The sequence below is a fragment of the Canis aureus genome, chromosome 8 (assembly GCF_053574225.1).
Source record: "Canis aureus isolate CA01 chromosome 8, VMU_Caureus_v.1.0, whole genome shotgun sequence".
In the NCBI taxonomy this organism is placed as follows: domain Eukaryota; kingdom Metazoa; phylum Chordata; class Mammalia; order Carnivora; family Canidae; genus Canis; species Canis aureus.
In genome coordinates this window covers 41,345,100-41,362,208 of record NC_135618.1, presented here as the reverse complement: position 1 = coordinate 41,362,208, position 17,109 = coordinate 41,345,100, and the positions used below count along the sequence as shown (strand labels likewise).

The 17,109-nt window shown below is 53.1% G+C and overlaps 1 protein-coding gene across 4 annotated transcripts in view; it reads right to left on the bottom strand.

Annotated features, from left to right (window-relative positions):
• Positions 1-3,152: 3,152 nt before the first annotated feature.
• SEC14L5 (SEC14 like lipid binding 5) overlaps positions 3,153-17,109 on the bottom strand; it is a 42,237-nt gene continuing 28,280 nt past the window's right edge. For all 4 annotated transcript variants that reach the window (XM_077906509.1, XM_077906512.1, XM_077906510.1 and 1 more), the window contains 8 exons: positions 15,889-15,977; positions 15,726-15,796; positions 13,685-13,856; positions 13,398-13,532; positions 12,013-12,147; positions 11,267-11,494; positions 10,153-10,331; positions 3,153-7,304 (listed from right to left, as the gene is read on the bottom strand). In XM_077906509.1, coding sequence (XP_077762635.1) covers positions 7,196-7,304; positions 10,153-10,331; positions 11,267-11,494; positions 12,013-12,147; positions 13,398-13,532; positions 13,685-13,856; positions 15,726-15,796; positions 15,889-15,977 — 1,118 coding nt within the window. In that variant the 3' untranslated portion in view covers positions 3,153-7,195. The remainder of the gene's footprint in view (positions 7,305-10,152; positions 10,332-11,266; positions 11,495-12,012; positions 12,148-13,397; positions 13,533-13,684; positions 13,857-15,725; positions 15,797-15,888; positions 15,978-17,109) is intronic.

The following is a 17,109-nucleotide window of genomic DNA, read 5'->3' as shown; positions in this document are numbered from 1 at the left end:
GGCCTGATGGATTTTAGGCCAGAGGGAGTGAAGAAGGTCCATCGTGGTGTGCCGGAGCGGTCTCTGGTTCAAGGACTAGGATACATTCACCCTCCCCGTTTGTGTGGAGTTATGTATTTTGCCTTCCCAACACCAGTTCCTCTTCTTTTAGTATGTGTTCTGTCTTTGGATCCCTCCCAGCAGCAAAACCTGAGATAAGAATATGAGGGCAAGTAGTTTATTTGGGAGGTGACCCCCAAGAAACCCTGGTGGGAGACAGGAAAGTGAGGTTGGGTAGGAAAGGCAGCCGGTACATAGTACACTAGTGAGCAGCTCCCCACTTGATCACCTGGGGTCTCTGGGAGAATGCAGAGGACAGCTTGCGATTGTGCCTCCTGTGGGGTGTTTGTCAGCCAACACTCTCTCATCATGGGTTGGGGGCTTCTCTTGGGGGTTAACTCACTGGCACTTCCAGCCTGCCCTAAAGAGGGGCTGAATTCTGTTTCAGCAACCAGCAGTAGCTACCAGAAGCTTGTAGTTTCTTGCATCCCAGATGCCTCCCGGTGGTAATGAGAAAGCCCAGAGAAGGTAGGCAGGACACTGAGAGCCATGGCTGTGAGCCTCCCTCCCATTGCCTTTATGGTACTATCTCTCCCCATTCTCCATCCCTCTGGTTTGGTTGGTACCATCCCCTCCAAGTCCCAGATGTCATGAATAAATGGGTCAGAGATACTCTGTCCCAGTGGGCTCACTAGAGCCCACCCTGGAACTTCTGCTAGAATTTGGGGAAAAACACATCCACCTGCCAGGTTCTGAACTATGTGGAGAAGGAGAGTGAAGCTAGTGTGGAGAAGAACCAAATTAAGAGAAAAGGGACATTGTTTCAGCCCCTAGATCCAGCTATGCTTGAAGCCAGTATCCTTCTTGGACCAATTACATGGACCATTTTTGCTTGAGGCACTTTGTGTTATATTTGGGGGTCTTTGGCTATCCAAAGAGTCTAACAGTCCTAATGTACTGTTCCTGGAGAGGCACATTTTGGACTCAGGCATTTGCAGAGCATAGATGGGACATGGAGCAGAGGCAGAAAAGCGTTTTGAGATTCTGACGCTTACCTCTGGTGGTGGGTAGAGACACATGTTGACACAAATATGCAAGAGCTCAAGTCCTCAAGCTTCGGGATTGCTAGTTGGGGTTTAATGTGGAATAGTTCTTGGGGCATGAGGATCCCCTCCCCACCTCATGGTAGTGATGAAAGACCCCTGGGCACAGAATGTGGACCAGATGTCTTGGTGGCCCAACTTGGAATCCCTAGAGTCCTGCATGCTGTGCAAGTTGCCATGGTAACACACAGCTGCTGGGATGCTCTATAAAACTCAAGCATCAGGAAAGTCTCCAGGAAAAGGTTCAATCCTGGGCTTAAGAAGTGGGCTTTCAAAGGCTCTTAGCCTCAATATGGGAACAATTCAAGCGTGAGGCCCGAAGCTGTCATTGGATTTGCAAAGGGGTCTGTGTGTCAGAAAACTTTGGGCTCCAGGAAACTCTTAAGTGAGAGGTTTCAAGTTATGCTTTTTGGGGACCTGTGTTCCTCAGGAATGCCTTGGCAGGGGAGGGGAGCACTGAAGACAGGAGAGGGAAATGGACTGGAAGAGAAGTTTGGAAGCCACAGCCACCTCTTCTGTCCCTGGGAACCACCTGGCACTTTTCCTTCCGGCTCCTTCCAGGCCCAGCCCAGACTCCCCACTAGTGCTCTGAGACCTGCCTCCGTGGAGGCCCCAGAGGTCTGCTTTGGACCTGACCCCTGGCCTCAGAGGAGGAATTGGTCCCAGAAGCAGCCTCTAGGCCACAAGGGAGCCCTGGCATGATCCACCCTCTCTGGGCCCCTCAAACCCCAAGGGGCATCTGGGGAGGCAATTCTGCCCAGGATAGACGTCAGCAGTGACTCATGGCTCCGACCTGATCCCAGCTGGCCTGCCCCAGGGACCTCTGTCTTTCTCAACACCCACCACATGCAGGAATCAGTCAGCTGTCCTTTAAGAGCTCTTGCCCACAGTTGCAGAGAAATCCATGGAAAAATCCCAGAAAGTGAATATATGCACTGTACCAAAGCAGCCAAGGGCTGCTTCCTCCCCCTCAATTGGATGCGTTGGGAAGGGCTGGGTAACCAAAGCCAGTATAGACAGGTGGCCCCAGAGCAGTCACATAAAATAACCACACCTCCTCTGCTCCCCCAAGTGGGATCCTTGGCCTCCTGCTCTGTGTCCCAAGGAAGCTCACGGGAGGGACAGGTGGTGCCCCGGACAGGGCCCTCACCCAAACCTCAACCTCAGCACTCTGGCTGTCCTTGGACATAGGGCTAGGACTTTGGTCAAACTCCAGGGAACAAGGCAGAGTTGGCCCATAAAGATGGACGGCAGGGCCCTCACCTTCACTTGGACACCTGGCAAATAGAATCCAGGAACCCACCCTCAAGGTTCCAAGTCAGCAGAGCCGGGGGATTTGCATTTAATGCCATTGATAAACTACACATATCTATTTATGCACGAGATGCACATGCAATGGTTTGAATAATGTCCCCCCCACCCCGGAATTAATGTCCACACAGAACCTCAGAATGTGACTTTCTTTGACAGTAGTCTCTGCAGATATAATCAGTTACGGATCTCAAGCTAAAATCCTACTAGATTTAGAATGAGCCCTACATCCAGTGACTGGTGTCCTTACAAGATGCACAGAGAAGCAGCCATCCGCAGATAAGCAGAGATGGGAGCGATGTAGCCACAAGCAAGGAGCTGGAAGAGGCAGGAAGGATCCTCTCCTAGTGTTAGGAGGGAACGAATACCTGCAAACACCTTGATCTCAGAATCTCAGACTTCCGGCCTCCAGATCTGTGAGGGAATCAACTCCTGTTGTTTTAAGCTACCAAGTTCGTGATAATTTGTTCGGGCAGCCGCACCCCTAGAGAACTACTACCGTGTATCTGTGCTTTATATGTAACGTGATTTTTTTTTTTAATGGGCTCCCCTCCACCTCCGCCCAAGAACCAACTTGCAACCCTTTGAGGGTGCTATCACTCCTTTTGAAAATGCTTTTGAGTCTTAGAAACAACAGTGCGGAGTAACAAGCCCAGGGAAACCTCCAGGGTTTAAGGAGGTAGACAGTTGAGGTACATCCACACTTGAAACGTTTAATGCTTTCGGTTGGAGCAAATGATCAGGCAAATAGGGAACGTCATGTTTTACTGGCTGAAATCGAGTGCGGGGAACAGAATTACAGTATTCTCATCCAACAGTTCGTTTTACAGGAGGAGCAATATATTCCAGAGTGCAGGGTGGGGGGAAGAAGTTGTCAGAAACCCCTTATTTCAGCCTGTACAGAGAACATCCTCTAGCCAGAGAATGGAAGAGAGTGGAAATAACCACTCTGAATGATGCTCTTCCAGATTAGTGGATTTGCCCAGAAAAACGCAAGCAGTTTCTAAATGGGAAAGTAAGAGGGAAGGAATAGTCTGACACCCACTTTCCTCCAGATGCACGTGGTGCCGAGCCTTCTGTCCCATGAGAAACAGTGACAGGCGGGCAGCCTCAGGAAGGAGTCTGGAGTGTTTGGTTGGGAAGCCTTCGATCATCAGGATAACCTGTGACGTTTATCATGTGCTTTTTTTTTTTAACTTTATTTATTTATTCATAGAGACACACAGAGAGAGAGAGAGAGAGAGGCAGAGATACAGGTAGAGGGAGAAGCAGGCTCCATACAGAGAGCCTGACGTGGGACTTGATCCAGGGTCTCCAGGATCACGCCCTGGGCTACAGGCGGCGCTAAACCGCTGCGCCACCAGGGCTACCCCTATCATGTGCTTTCTGTGTGCTGGGCACTGGGTTGTGGATTCTACAGCTGCTCTCATTTGTCCCACTACAACCCAGTGAATGAGGTAGGCACATCCCCATTTTACAGATGAGGAAACTGAGGCACGGGGGAGTTAAGTCACCTGCTGGGGGTTACACAGCTAGTGAAAAGAAGGCTGGGGTTTGAACCCCGCCCCATCTAAAGTTTAAGACCCAAGCTCCTAAAACACAGTGCATGGGCAGGATCCTTTGGCTTGTGGGTTGTTTCTGTCCTGGTCACAACAGGTTAATGAACAAGATGGGGAAACACCAAGCCAAGGGGCTTCCAACCCTGAGGTCTAGGGAAATACAGAAGCCAGGAACTTGGCAGCCCTTCCTTGGATTTTTAATTTCACGCCTCCCAAAGGTAGGAAAGACCTATTGATTGATGGAGCTTCAGCTTAGACCCCAGAGACCTCCAGCAAGGGAGGGGGATGGCAGCAGATGCCGCCATGGCTATTTGCTGCTTCTGTGACCCAGCCTCCCTTGTCCTGGGGTGACCTGCTCTCTCCTATCCCACTGTTGTTTCTGGAAGAAATGGCAATCACAGGACCCACAGCCCCTTGGCCAATACATCTGTAGGAGTGACCTATCGACTCAAACAGGGCCAGTCAGAGCCTTCTGTGGGATTTGAGATGGAAAGAGAATTCTCTGAGCCTTAGAGATTGTTGTTGTAGGCTTGGGGCTGCTGGCAGCCACCTTTTCCACTGGGTGGAGGAGAGGATGAGACCAGTGTGAGAAGAGATACAGAGCCAAGGGGCCTGGGTGAGGTTGAGAGGATGAGCACACGAGCCTGGGGACACCACGCTCCTGGATCCAGCCATACTTGCAGCAAGAAAGCCCTTAGCCATCCCAATGGAAGTCCCTTCGTTGCCTAAGTCAGTTTGAGCTAGATCTTTCTTAAAGGAGAAAGAATGAGCTCTCAGGGGGAGAACTGAGAGGGTCTGAGGCTGGACTGTTCACAGCAGATACAAGTTCCAGTTGCCAAGCCATGTATAATCCCAAGTCAAGGAAAGGCTTCTCCATCCTTCCCTGGTGCTAGTCCTAGACAATTAATGCGATTAGTATGTGGGGAGTGCCAGGGCAGCTTACCCCAGAATGCTTCTAGGGCACACCTGGGTTTTAGAAAGCAAGCTAGAAACTCATCTAAAGACTGGTGAAAGTATCTCACAATCCTGACTGATAAATACCTGGTGACGTGGGGGCAATTCACTTGGAGAGCGTCTCCAGGCTCCCCCTGTCTACCTCATGTGCACACACACCTCGATGCTGGATGCAGTTTTGGATTTTGTTCCTGTACCTGAGGAGCAAACAGGTGGATGAGACTCCCTCTCTGCAAGGAGAAAGATGTCTCTGACAAAATAACTCCTTCCCTCTGCTCCAGGTTTGGGGTGAGGTTGGTATGCAAGGAAGTCCTTGCTCTCCTTGCTCCATCACGCCGAGACTGCGTGGAAGCATGAAGCCCATGGTTGTAAACCTACTCCTTGGGCAAGGCCCCGTAACTCTGGGTATTGACCAGAGATGACCTCAGCTGTAAGCAAGGCTATGAAAGAAGACTGACATTGAACCATCTGGCCCCACTTGGCACCTGGGGCTGCTACTGACAGAGCCATATCAGTGAGGTCCCTCCCAGCCAGATAATGTGACTGAGTGAGGTGGACTGGTTGATAGAGAGGTGAGGATTTGGGGTGGTCCCATCCAGGGACACAGTTGTATTGCCTTTACATGGCAAAAGTGGCCCCATTTTGTCAACAGTCCCAAATGCCTGAGGGAAGCCGGACAGCCTGATTTCTGTGTGAAATGCCCGTTTTTAAATCCTTCTATAGGCGGGACACCTGGGTGGCTCAGTCAGTTAAGCATCTGCAGTTGGCTCCGGTCATGATCCTGGGGTCCTGGGATCGAGCCCCACGTTGGGCTCCCTACTCAGCGGGGAGCCTGCTGCTCCCTCTCGCTCTGTCTCTACCTCTGCTTGTGCTTGCTCTCGCTCTCTCCCTCTGTCAAGTAAACAAAATATTTTTCAAAAATCTCTCTATAGGCATAAAACAAAAGCCAGATCAGACTGCAGGCTGCCAGTTAGTAACCTCTGACTTGTTGTGTTTTTGGAAGCCCAGGAAAGGAAAGAAGTATCCAAGGATACCCAAAAATCTGGAACTTAGGGAAAGTCTGTCAATATTGAAGCTGGTTCCAGGGGTCATATTTGCCCCGGGGCAGACACAACAGAGTCATAACCTCCTCCTCCCCACAGGGGAGTCCTGATGCCAGGACTGGATCCTGGATCCAGCCTTACCTGAAGCAAGGATTCCTAGACTGGCCAGTTACACGTACTCATGACTTGTTACCCTTTTGTGTGAGTCTCTGTGACGTACAACCAAAAAAGTCATAGTCAAACAGCTCCAAGGAAAGGAAAGGGCTTCCAGAGGAGTTTAAAGACAGCCAGAGCCACTTTGTCACTGCCTGGGCCTCTCTACCCTCCTCAAGTCAGCGGTGGTCAGGTTGACTTCCTAGCCAAGTGCTGGGAAAACGGATTTCCGGTCCAGGTGGGCTGCTCCTCACAGAAAGTGAAGCCTGTAACTCCTGTAAATGCTCATGATGCATGTCATGGGACACACATGTCTTGAGACACAGGACATCGTTAAGGAATCAGCTGTGAGCACAGTCATTTCTGCCTACCCAGAGTTCTTTCCCTCTTCTTTTTGTGGAGTACCCCAGTATTCCTAGAGGCAACCCCTTTATGCTTTGCAAACCAGTTCAGGTACAAGCATGTGGTCCAGGTGGGCCAATCGTTGAGACCCCATCCCCACATGGTGATGGGTCCAGGTCGGACACAGGACCTGCTGGCCAATCAGTGTTCTCGGGTCTCCTGGAAACTGTCATTGGTGCAGTATGGGATCCAGATGGGCTGATTAGACTCAACTCTGGGAGCTCGGATGGGACTTTGTGGGAGAGAGGTTCTCTTCTGCAGCTGAGCTGGTGGGAAAGGGGGAGCCTAACGGTGATGGGGCCCCCTGCATGGGGAGGGCCCCTGAGAAGGAGAGGAAAGCAGAGCCAGAGGTGGAGAGGGGATGCTGGGCCTGATGACATTCCTGAGCTCCCAGACCAAGCAGACCCACCTGCTCCTGGGCTTTTCCTTACAGGAAGCCCACAGGAGGTAATTCTGTCCTTGCATCCTCAAGAGTGCACGAGCTGGATCATTGCCATTGGTTCCAGATGCCCCAACTTAGTGTCCACTCCCTGGGCTGTAGCCCCCCACGGTCCCAGACCCCCTGGACACTCGCAGACGTGAGAGGCGAGCGGGCTGCCCCAAAGGGCTGCCCCACAGGGCTCAGTCCCAGCTATCTGGAGACCAGGGGGCTGCTGTGGGAGTGGCCCGAAGAGGAGGAGGTGGTGGCGCTGAGCTGGGAGAAGCCGCTGGTGCAGGATTCCAGGCTGGACATGGAGCCCCTGGGGAGGAAGAGCGTCGCACGCACATTACCTTCGGGTGGTGACGGAACCCTGGGGCCCTCACACAGCAGTGGAAAAGCTGGTGATGCTGCAGATGGGGCCCCAGGGCTCTTACCACAAGACTGGTAACCACCCCAGGCACAGAGGGCAAGTGCAGAGGGAAAAGCAAGTGAAGTTACGGTGAGAAACGAGGCTCCACCCATCCTCCTGCCCCAGCCCCTAAGATCCCAGCCTGCTACACACCTGCAGGGGCTCCCCTGAGCCGGGGATCTAGCATGGCCCAGAGGGTGCCCCACAGCCTGCCAGTCCCCAGCTCTATCCCTAGCCCCCCCACCCCCACACCTCCTTTCAGCTTCTCTGATACGCGCCTCCTGTTTTGGAATCTGTGCAGGTCTGCACCTGCTGCCAGAAGCACTTTCTCTCCTGACTGTTAACTTTGGTTAACTTCTACTCCAGACTTCAGAGCAGCGCTGTCCAGGAGAACCTTCTGCGAGCCCGGGCACATTCTACATCAGCTACGTTGGGGCTATTGGGCACACAAAATGTGGCCTGCGCAGCGGAGGAACTGATTTTTGGCTTTCATTTAGCTGTAACAGCTAAGTGTAATTGCTATGTGTGGCTAGTAGCTACCTGCTGGCCAGCGCAGCTTTAGGGGCCTGGCTACTGGGAGCCTGGTGTGGAAACCAGCACCGCCAGCACCCCCTGCAGCTTGTTAGAGCTGCAGAGTCTCCCCGGCCCCACAGCTGCAGGGTCTGCATTTTGACAACCACCCACTCCCCCGAGGCGATATGTGTGTAAGCCACCTAGGTCTCAACTCCAGTGTCACTTCCCAGGAACCCCTCCATATCTCCTGCCCATCCTGTGTCAAGCCCCTTGTCCTGTGCCCTGAAAACATGCTGTGCTGAAAATATAAAATATAAAACAAAAAAAAATTTTGTTCACTTGACAGAGGGAGAGAGCGAGAGCAAGCATGATTGCTTGGCACCTCCTAGCTGTGTAACCTTGGGTGAGGACCCCAGGCTGGAATACCTTCATGGCATCCAGTACTGTTTTTGTTTTGTTTTAATTTAATTTTATTTTTTTAATTTACGATAGTCACACAGAGAGAGAGTGAGAGAGAGAGAGGCAGAGACATAGGCAGAGGAAGAAGCAGGCTCCATGCACCGGGAGCCCGACATGGGATTCGATCCCGGGTCTCCAGGATCGCGCCCTGAGCCAAAGGCAGGTGCTAAACCGCTGCGCCACCCAGGGATCCCCAGTACTGTATTGTTTTGTTTTGTTTTGTTTTGTTTTGTTTTGTTTTAAGATCTTATTTATTTATTCATGAGAGACACAGAGAGAGGCAGAGACCCAGGCAGAGGGAGAAGCAGGCTCCCTGCAGGGAGCCCAATGCGGAACTTGATCCTAGGACCCCGGGATCACGACCAGAGCCAAAGGCAAATGCTCAACCGCTGAGCCACCCAGGTGTCCCTACAGTACTGTTCATAATTACACACATGTGTCATGTGGTCTCCTGGTCCTTGATGGTAGACCTGTGTGTCTGGACCCCGGGGATCCAGCCTACTGCCTGCCTACTGGGGACAGCCAGGGACATGCCCTTGAACTGGTTCTCTGTGAGCTGTTGAAGGTCCGGGCAGCCAGGCTGGCCCACACTGACCAGTCCAGACAGGCTGGCCAGCAGCGTCTGGCCCACCCTTCAGCCTACCTGCCCTCCTGGAGGCAGCAACCCCCAGACCCTTGTGTCTACAGTGTCTGTCTCCTGCATTGGTGCCCAGTGGCCAAAACAAGCTGTTTACCGCTGGCCCAGTATCTCCCACACTGAGCTGCATGCGCCCTTAGGATATTTGGAGCTCCACCTGCATATGGATACAGATGTGACACCTGCCAGAGCCTCAATTTGACTCCATGGTAAAGAATACAAAGGCTTCTTTTTAGAGGGGTACTAACACAGGGGTGCCTGGGTAGCTCAGTTGGTTAAGTGTCTGACTCTGGATCTCGGCTCAGGTCCTGATCTCAGGGTCATGATTTCAAGCCCCATGTTGGGCATGGAGCCTACTTAAGGAAAAAAAAAAAAGAAGAGAAAAATAAGGAAACTAACACAGATACTTCATGAAGCAGGATGCAAAATCATGTTTGTTTTTAAAAGATAAAATGTAAAGCCTTGAAGAAAATGCCTACTCCATCTCCTCACTCTCTGCTCCATTTTTGCTATCAAGTGCTCACTGTATACCTCAGTGAAGGGCAGGCTTCCCCCAACCATTTCATCCTGATGACAACCCCATGACGTAGGGGTTTCAGTGGTCCCCGTTTAACAGATGGGGAGGCTGAGGCTCAGACAGCTTAAGTGACTTGCCTAAGGTCACACAGCAACCAGGAGGTGCTGGAGGTCATAACCACAACACCTCCCTGCCTCTCTGAAAGCAACGCCTGGGGAGAGGTGTCTGCGAGACACTGTTCTGCAATGTTCTAGGATGGTCCAACCCTGTTTTATGGGTTTCTAGGAGTGAGAAGAGGTCCAAATAGGAGGGCCTTGGGCTCCCCTCCCCACCACGATCTATCTGGTATGTGGGGCTTCTGTCCAAAGCTTCATTTGAAGGGGAGGTTCTGTGGCTGGAGCAGCATTTGGACATAGTGTTTGATCCGATTGCTCACACATGTACTGAACCACTGGAGAATTTTAACAATCCCAGTGCTGGAGTCCTGCCTGGATAAGGTCAAAGGCGAGTAGGGGAGGTGAATCCAATGCCCCCAGCCCAGAAGGAAGGGGCCTCAGAAGTGCTGTGAGCCTGGCCTGGAGGGAAGTAGGGGGGCCCCTCCTGCCCAAGCTCCCTACTCCAGCCCCGCCTACCTGAAGTCCTCAGATGCCAGCACCTCGTAGTAGTAGAGGAGTTTGCACTTGGGACCGGGGCTATGCAGGGCCGTCAGGACGTCCTCCACACCCGGCAGGCTGCAGGCCACATTGCCAGGGGGGCTATGCATTTGCCACTGGAGCAAGTAGATGCCAGGCCACCGGGTCACATGGGAGCCCTGCAACACAGGAGCCCTGCCTGAGGCTCTGGTCCGCCTGGGGATGGGAGCCCCTTGCTAAACCAGTCCACCAGCAGGACTTCTTCCAGGGCTTCCCAAAGTCATCCTTGACCTCTCTGCTGTTACTCCTTATCTCTGGGGGCTGAGAGCCTCCCTCTGAATCTGGTGAGCGTGGAGGCCTGGGGTGAGGCTGTGGTTGCAGGACCACAAATACAGCTGGTTAAATGCCTGGATTTGGTGGGGCTTTTGTTCTGCTGCCCTGGGAGGGATTTGGGCAGGGAACTGGCAGGTTGGTTAGAGTTAGCTGAGGGCCTGGACAGTGAGACTGTGGGTGTTAGTTGTAAGAAAAGCAAGTTCAGGGAGGGCTGGGGGCGCTGGTGTGTGAGGTCAAGACAGCCTGCTGCCCAGGGACCTGTGGTGAGATCTGCTCACCAGAGCTTGTTGGCACACTGTGAGTGAGTGAGTGAGTGAGTGAGTGAGTGAGTGAGTGAGGCAGGTGTTAGAAGACTTGCAAGCTCTGGCCTCGTGGAGAATGTGAGTAGCAAGGGGGTTCATGTTCCAAGACTCATCTGAGTTCTGTCCCCAGACATGGAGCGTCTCTGCTGCATAGCTTCTGGAACTTACACATCAGAAATCACTGGGAGAGGGTGAGGGATGCAGAGTCTAGGCCTCGTGCCCAAAGGTTCTGAGTTACACTCCTGGCATGGGGCCTGGCAATCTGCATCTTTGACAAGAGTCCAAGGGATTCTGGGGCTGGGGTTCTGGGGTCCCCAGAGTTCTGGATCTGCTCAGTCTTTTTCCCCGACTGTCCCACAGGGTCCCTGAGGTCAAAGGCCAGATCTAGTTCATCTAGTTTGGCGCTCCTGGAATAACTGGCACACAGTGAACACTCAATCCTGCGTGATGAATGACTAAATGAACAAAGGAATTCAAACCTGGATGCTCTCCCCTTCCCGGCAGACGAGAGGGGCCTCCACACGGCTATAATCCACACCTAGGACCCAGCCTTTGTCCGTCAGCTGCCCGCCAGCCCTGGCCCCAGGCTCCTGGGGGCCAGGCTTGGGCACCTGCTTGCTGTGATACAGGCTGAACACCACATCCCCTCTCAGGATGTCAAAGTCCCAGGTGATGACTGACTCCCCCTCCAGAATCTCCACTGCAACCTGCATGGGGAGGGGCACAGTCAGAGTCTGGTCTGGGATCCTACCTGGGGAGCTGGGATGGGAGGTCAGCTGCAGGAGGTACTGTGGGTACCCACCTGGGTCTCCAGTCCTCATTGTGGGGAAGATGGGCCACTGAGGTCCCAGCCTCCACTGTCTAAGAACAGCTCTGGGCAAATGGACCTGCCTCTGTCTGAAATGGCTGGGAGGTCCCACCTGTCACGGGGTGGGTGACCTACAGCCAAGGACTGACATGAGGGTACAGAAGGCCTGTCCATCTGTCATGCTCTGCATAGCCCAGTGCTTCACTGTGATCAGGCTGGGCGAGCTGTGGCTGCACCGCCCCTGTGCTTACATCCTTCCCCACTCCCATCCTGTCCCTTTGCTCCTTACAGGTTTTTCCTGAGCTCACCCTCAATGAGCCGCTGGCACAAGAACCCTTGTCTCCGGCTCTGCTTCAGGGGACCCTGACCTAAGACAACACCCCAGCCCAGTGGCCCTCCAAGGCCAGGTCCCAGCACCTCATGGGGCGCCCCTCGGAGCACGCTGGCCGACTGGTAGGTCTCTCTCCACTGCCGTAGCTGGTCCGTGTGCTCCTGTTCCTCTTCCGTCAGATAGAGGGACTTGGGGACCAGCCCTCCTTCGGGGACATTACACTGAGAGACAAAGACAAACGTGGCAGGTCAGGGTCCAGCCATGACACTGAAACTGCAGGTGTAACAGCGACCCCTTAGTAGGGTACAGGGCTTCCATGACCTCATGTGCTCTCCAGAACCACATGTAGTCGGAGCTATTATTCTGTGCACAGAGAAGGAAAATGGAAGCTCAGAGAGGTCAGGCCACTTGCCTGAGGTCCCACAACAGCAAGTGGCTGAGCCCGGGCACAAATCCATGTTTATCAGGCCCCCCCAGTCTCTTATTACCATGCTGGTCTTACAGGCCCATTTGCTAAGCATAAATCACGTATCCGTATCTCAGCAAGTGGAGACAATGGGCAAGGTTGGCAGAAATTTCTGGGAAATGCCTTTTTTTTTTTTTTACTCAGAAATCATGTAAGGTTGGAGTTTGGTGTTCCGTTACAGAAGGAAGAGGGGCCTGGCCTCCTGTAGCCAGATGAGAGATGACAGTTGTGACGCAAGGTCACCCATTCCTGTGTCATCTCACCCCCAGGGGGAGGCAGTAAAAGGGGTCTGTGGCTGCCCCTCCCTGAAGCAGTTGGCCGATCTTTCCACTCCGTGGGACTGTGGGTTGGGAATAAATCCCTTTGGGCACACCAGCTCCATGGTCCAGGCCACTGGGATGTTTGAGTCACCTCTCCTGGCAGCAGAGGGCGCAAAGTCAGCAGGTGAACTCTGACGGCTGCCTAGCAACACACTGAATGGGGAATAGCAAGGTAAACCTTTGACAGGCCTGGTCTCTGGGCTTCCAGAAACTTCCACGTGAATCACTGTGCCTGAAAGAATCAAGGTCAGGCCCCTCCTTTGGAGAGGACTCACCTCTCTTTGCAGCAGCTTCTTTTTAAAGATTTTAGTTATTTATTCCTGAGAGACACACAGAGAGAGGCAGAGACACAGGCAGAGGGAGAAGCAGGCTCCATGCAGGGAGCCCGATGCAGAACTCGATCCCAGGACCCCGGGATCACACCCTGAGCCAAAGGCAGAGACGCTCAACCGCTGAGCCACCCAAGCGTCCCTTTGCAGCAGCTTCTAAAACAAACCCTGCCCTCCCGAGAGAGAGAGAGAGAGAGAGAGAGAGAGAGAGAGAGAGAGAACGCATGGCCTCTCCAGGTCTCAGCCCCCCCAACGCCGGCCGGCCCCACTCCAGCCCCACCGGACCTCTGCAGCCCGGCCCAGCCATCTCTGCTCCTCCCAAGGCCACAGCCCAGGGCTTGCACCCACACACTCACCACACAGTCTCCCCCAAGGAAGTCGGGGATCACGTCTCTGTCCAGGTAGTCCACGAGGCCTCCGGGGCCCTGGTAATTGCTGCCACTGTAGATGAGGAATTTCTGCCTGGTGTTCTCGTTGATAAAGGGGCTGATCTGAAGTGAGGGAGAGGAGACAGGATGGAAAGGCTTTGTTTGTTTTATATCGAGATGTCATTCACAGGACAACCATTTTATTATTTAAGTTTTCGTTTATTGAAGTAATGTCTACGCCCAACGCGGGGCTCGGACCCATGACCCACTCTCACCAGCGTCCAGAGCACCGGGAAGACACGAGGGGCTCGCACGATGAGCAACCGGCCCAGGGTCTCGGGGTAATTGTCCTCGACCACCTCGATCATGCGCAGCAGGGCCTTCACCCCCGGCCGCCACAGGTGCCGCATGTTGAGACCCTCCAAGTCCACCAGGCAGGTCCAGGAGCTGCAGCAGAGACAGGCCACTCACTGCGGCTTGCTCTGCCATTGCCCAGGGCCCCTGACCCCTGGGGCGGCGGGACTCCGAGGCTGGCAGACAGGAATGGACAGGGAGGCTCAGGAAGCAGGGCTGGGAGTAGAGGGGCAGGAGCCATGGGACACTCTCGTGGATCCTACCACCCCTGACCCTTGGCTGGGGAGGCCCTGCGGTGAGGAGGTTCGGTGTGTGGCCTCTGAGGCTAGGCACCTGAATTCAGGTGTCACCTCCATCCCCGAGAGCTGGGTGACACGGGCAACTTCCTCATCAAGACAGTGGCCGTAACAGTAAGAGTCCCCATCTCAAGTAGTTGTTAGGGTTAAATGAGATAGTATGTATAAAGCTCTCTGTGGGGACAGGACATAGCTCGCACTCGGAAAGCGTGTTTTGCTACCAGATGGTGAAAAGGGGGGTGCCTGGGTGGATCAGTGGTTTGGTGCCTGCCTTTGGCCCAGAGAATGATCCTGGAGTCCCAGGATCGAGTACCACTTCGAGCTCCCTGCATGGAGCCTGCTTCTCCCTCTGCCTGTGTCTCTGCCTCTCTCTCTGTCTCCCATGAATAAATAAATACAATCTTAAAAAAACAAACAAACAAACAGATGGTGAGAAGGGGCCGACTGCGGGAGAAGCGCTGGCACGCATTCCCGAGCCTCAGGTGGCCTGGACTCAAATCCCAGCTCTGCCGTTTGCCTGCCGTGCGGCTTTGGCCAAGTTCCTGAACCTCCCTGAGCCTCCACGTTATTAATACTGATTCATTAGGGAAATAAGCGATATACTAGAGCGGCTAGTCCCCCCGCAGCCCCTTCCTCCAGCCCGTGCTGTGAGGAGTCCCTCGTGACACCCTGTCATCTGAGCCCTCTCCCGTGACCTCCACTTCTGATCAGGACCCTGAGTGGTCGACTTCCCCACCCCAACCAATGCATGTCCCCTTAGGAAAACTCCAAAAACAAAGGAACTGGGCAGCCCCAGTGGCTCAGCGGTTTAGCGCCGCCTTCAGCCCAGGGCCTGATCCTTGAGACCCAGGATCGAGTTCCGCGTCGGGCTCCCTGCATGGAGCCTGCTTCTCCCTCTGCCTGTGTCTCTGCCTCTCTCTGTGTGTGTCTCTCACGAATAAATAAATAAATAAATAATCTTAAAAAAAAAAAAAAGGCAAAGGAACTTAATTTTCCCAAAGATCAGGCTGCTCTGGAATAAGAAGCTGCAGCCTCAGGACGCTCCTGGACTGGACAAGGACAACAGGAATCCGGGATTTCAGAAGCGCCCACTGCGGAGTGTTAACACGCGCATCTGTGGGGCCCTCAACGGTCGTTGTCCCTGATCCACACAGAACCCCCGGGACTGGTGATGTTGTCCCCACATGACAGATGAGCGAGCTACAGTTCAGGAAGCTTCAGTACACCGCAAGTGCTCATGTGGGAAACTGAGTTCCGGCAGAGGAGTGGGGGTTACTGGATGTGCAGAGACACCTGCGAGTCCACCTGCCTGGAAGACAGAGTCAAGGTGGTGCTTGGGGGTGGGGGGCGCAGAGCTGCCTCGGAAAGCAAGGTCCACGGGGCGATGTGGCACAGGGGATAACGTCCTGGAGCCCGAAGCGGACAGGAGCAGGTTCAAATCTCGGCGCTGCCACTTACCCACTTAGCAGCAGCCTTGGCTGAGCATCTGAGCCTCAGTCTCCCCACAGGAACAAGAACAGTCCCTGCCTCACAGGATCATTGTAAGAATTCAGTGAGGACCTTTCTGTAAAGTACCCAGCATGCTGGCCGGCCCAGCGTCTATGCCCAATGGACCTTTGCTGTTTTTACTATTTCAGGGGAATTGGCTCCTGGCGGGGGTTCTTGCCTGATAGGACGGCCAAACTGCTTTGTGTTCCCTTCACATCTCTTCTGTCCTTCCTCGTTAACAGAAAGAACCTGGAAAGCAGAGAATATGCTGGCAAACGTGCACTTGGCTGCTCCACCCACGGGCAGCCCTGGGATCCAGGGAGCGGGGGACCCCGACTCACATGCTTCAGCAGAGCCTCCTCCCCCACGGCCTTCATCAAGCCTTTGGTGTCCATATGGCCCAGGCGCAGGATATAGAGGGGGCGGCCGTCTTTGTAGGCGAGGAGGCCGAGCAAAGAGAAGGGACATTATTTCAGGGGTGCTGGTGAGAGGGCAGGCCCAAACCTCTCCTCAGAGAAGGCTCCTATGGCTCAGCCCACCCCTCCCGTCCACATATTTACGAATACGGATTTACATCGCAGAGGAAACTGGGTGAGGGGCATGCAGCAACTCTCTACATGACCTTAGCCACTGTTCTGAAAACTTGTCCTAAAACTGAATGTTTATTTTAAAGCTTTTTTTTTTTTTTTAAGATATGAACCATTTTATGAAGGAGTTTGGAGAGAGTGGATAATGTTGGCTCTTTGCTTGCTGTCAACTAAAGCAAATAGGAAAAAGAAGGAAGTATCTACTAATACAGTCGATTCTTATTATTCAGGGTAGTGATGTTTTGGGTTTTTTTTTTTTAAACATTTTATTTGTTTGAGAGAAAGAGAGAGAGCACAAGCAAGGGGCAGGGAGAGGGAGAAGCTCAGCAGGGAGTCTGACACAGAGCTCGGTCCCAGGACCCCGGGATCATGACCTGAGCTGAAGGCAGATGCTTCACCGACTGACCCCCCCCAGGCACCCCGATAGTGATTGTTTTCTAAAAGTTACCTAGAACACTGAATTTGGGGAATAATGATGCATCCCTTCAAAGGAAAAATATGGAGTAAGGTCTCTAAGAGCCTCTAGACATAACATTTTTGTCAACTGATCAATACATAACCTTGTCCTGTGTGTGTTTCTATTTAAGGACACCTTATGGAGTACATACATGTACTGTTGATTCATCAGCATCAAGCCAAAACAAAAAAAAGAAAACAAAGACAAAAAATCTATTGAACAAGCAGCACCACACTCAAGCCCAGATGAAGCTTAACTAACGCACACATTTCCTCCATGAGACACATCACAGCCTTCTTGTGCTTGGGAACACCAGCCAGCACTTCCACAGTTCGCCTGGGGGCCATTCTAAAGAGCAAAATCACACACACACACACAACCACAAAAATGCAAAAAAAAAAAAAAAAAAAAAAGGAGTGGGGGCACCTGGATGGCTCAGTTGGTTAAGCGTCTGCCTTCAGCTCAGGTCATAATCTCGAGGATCTGGGATCCAGCGCCTCATCGGGCTCCCTGCTCAG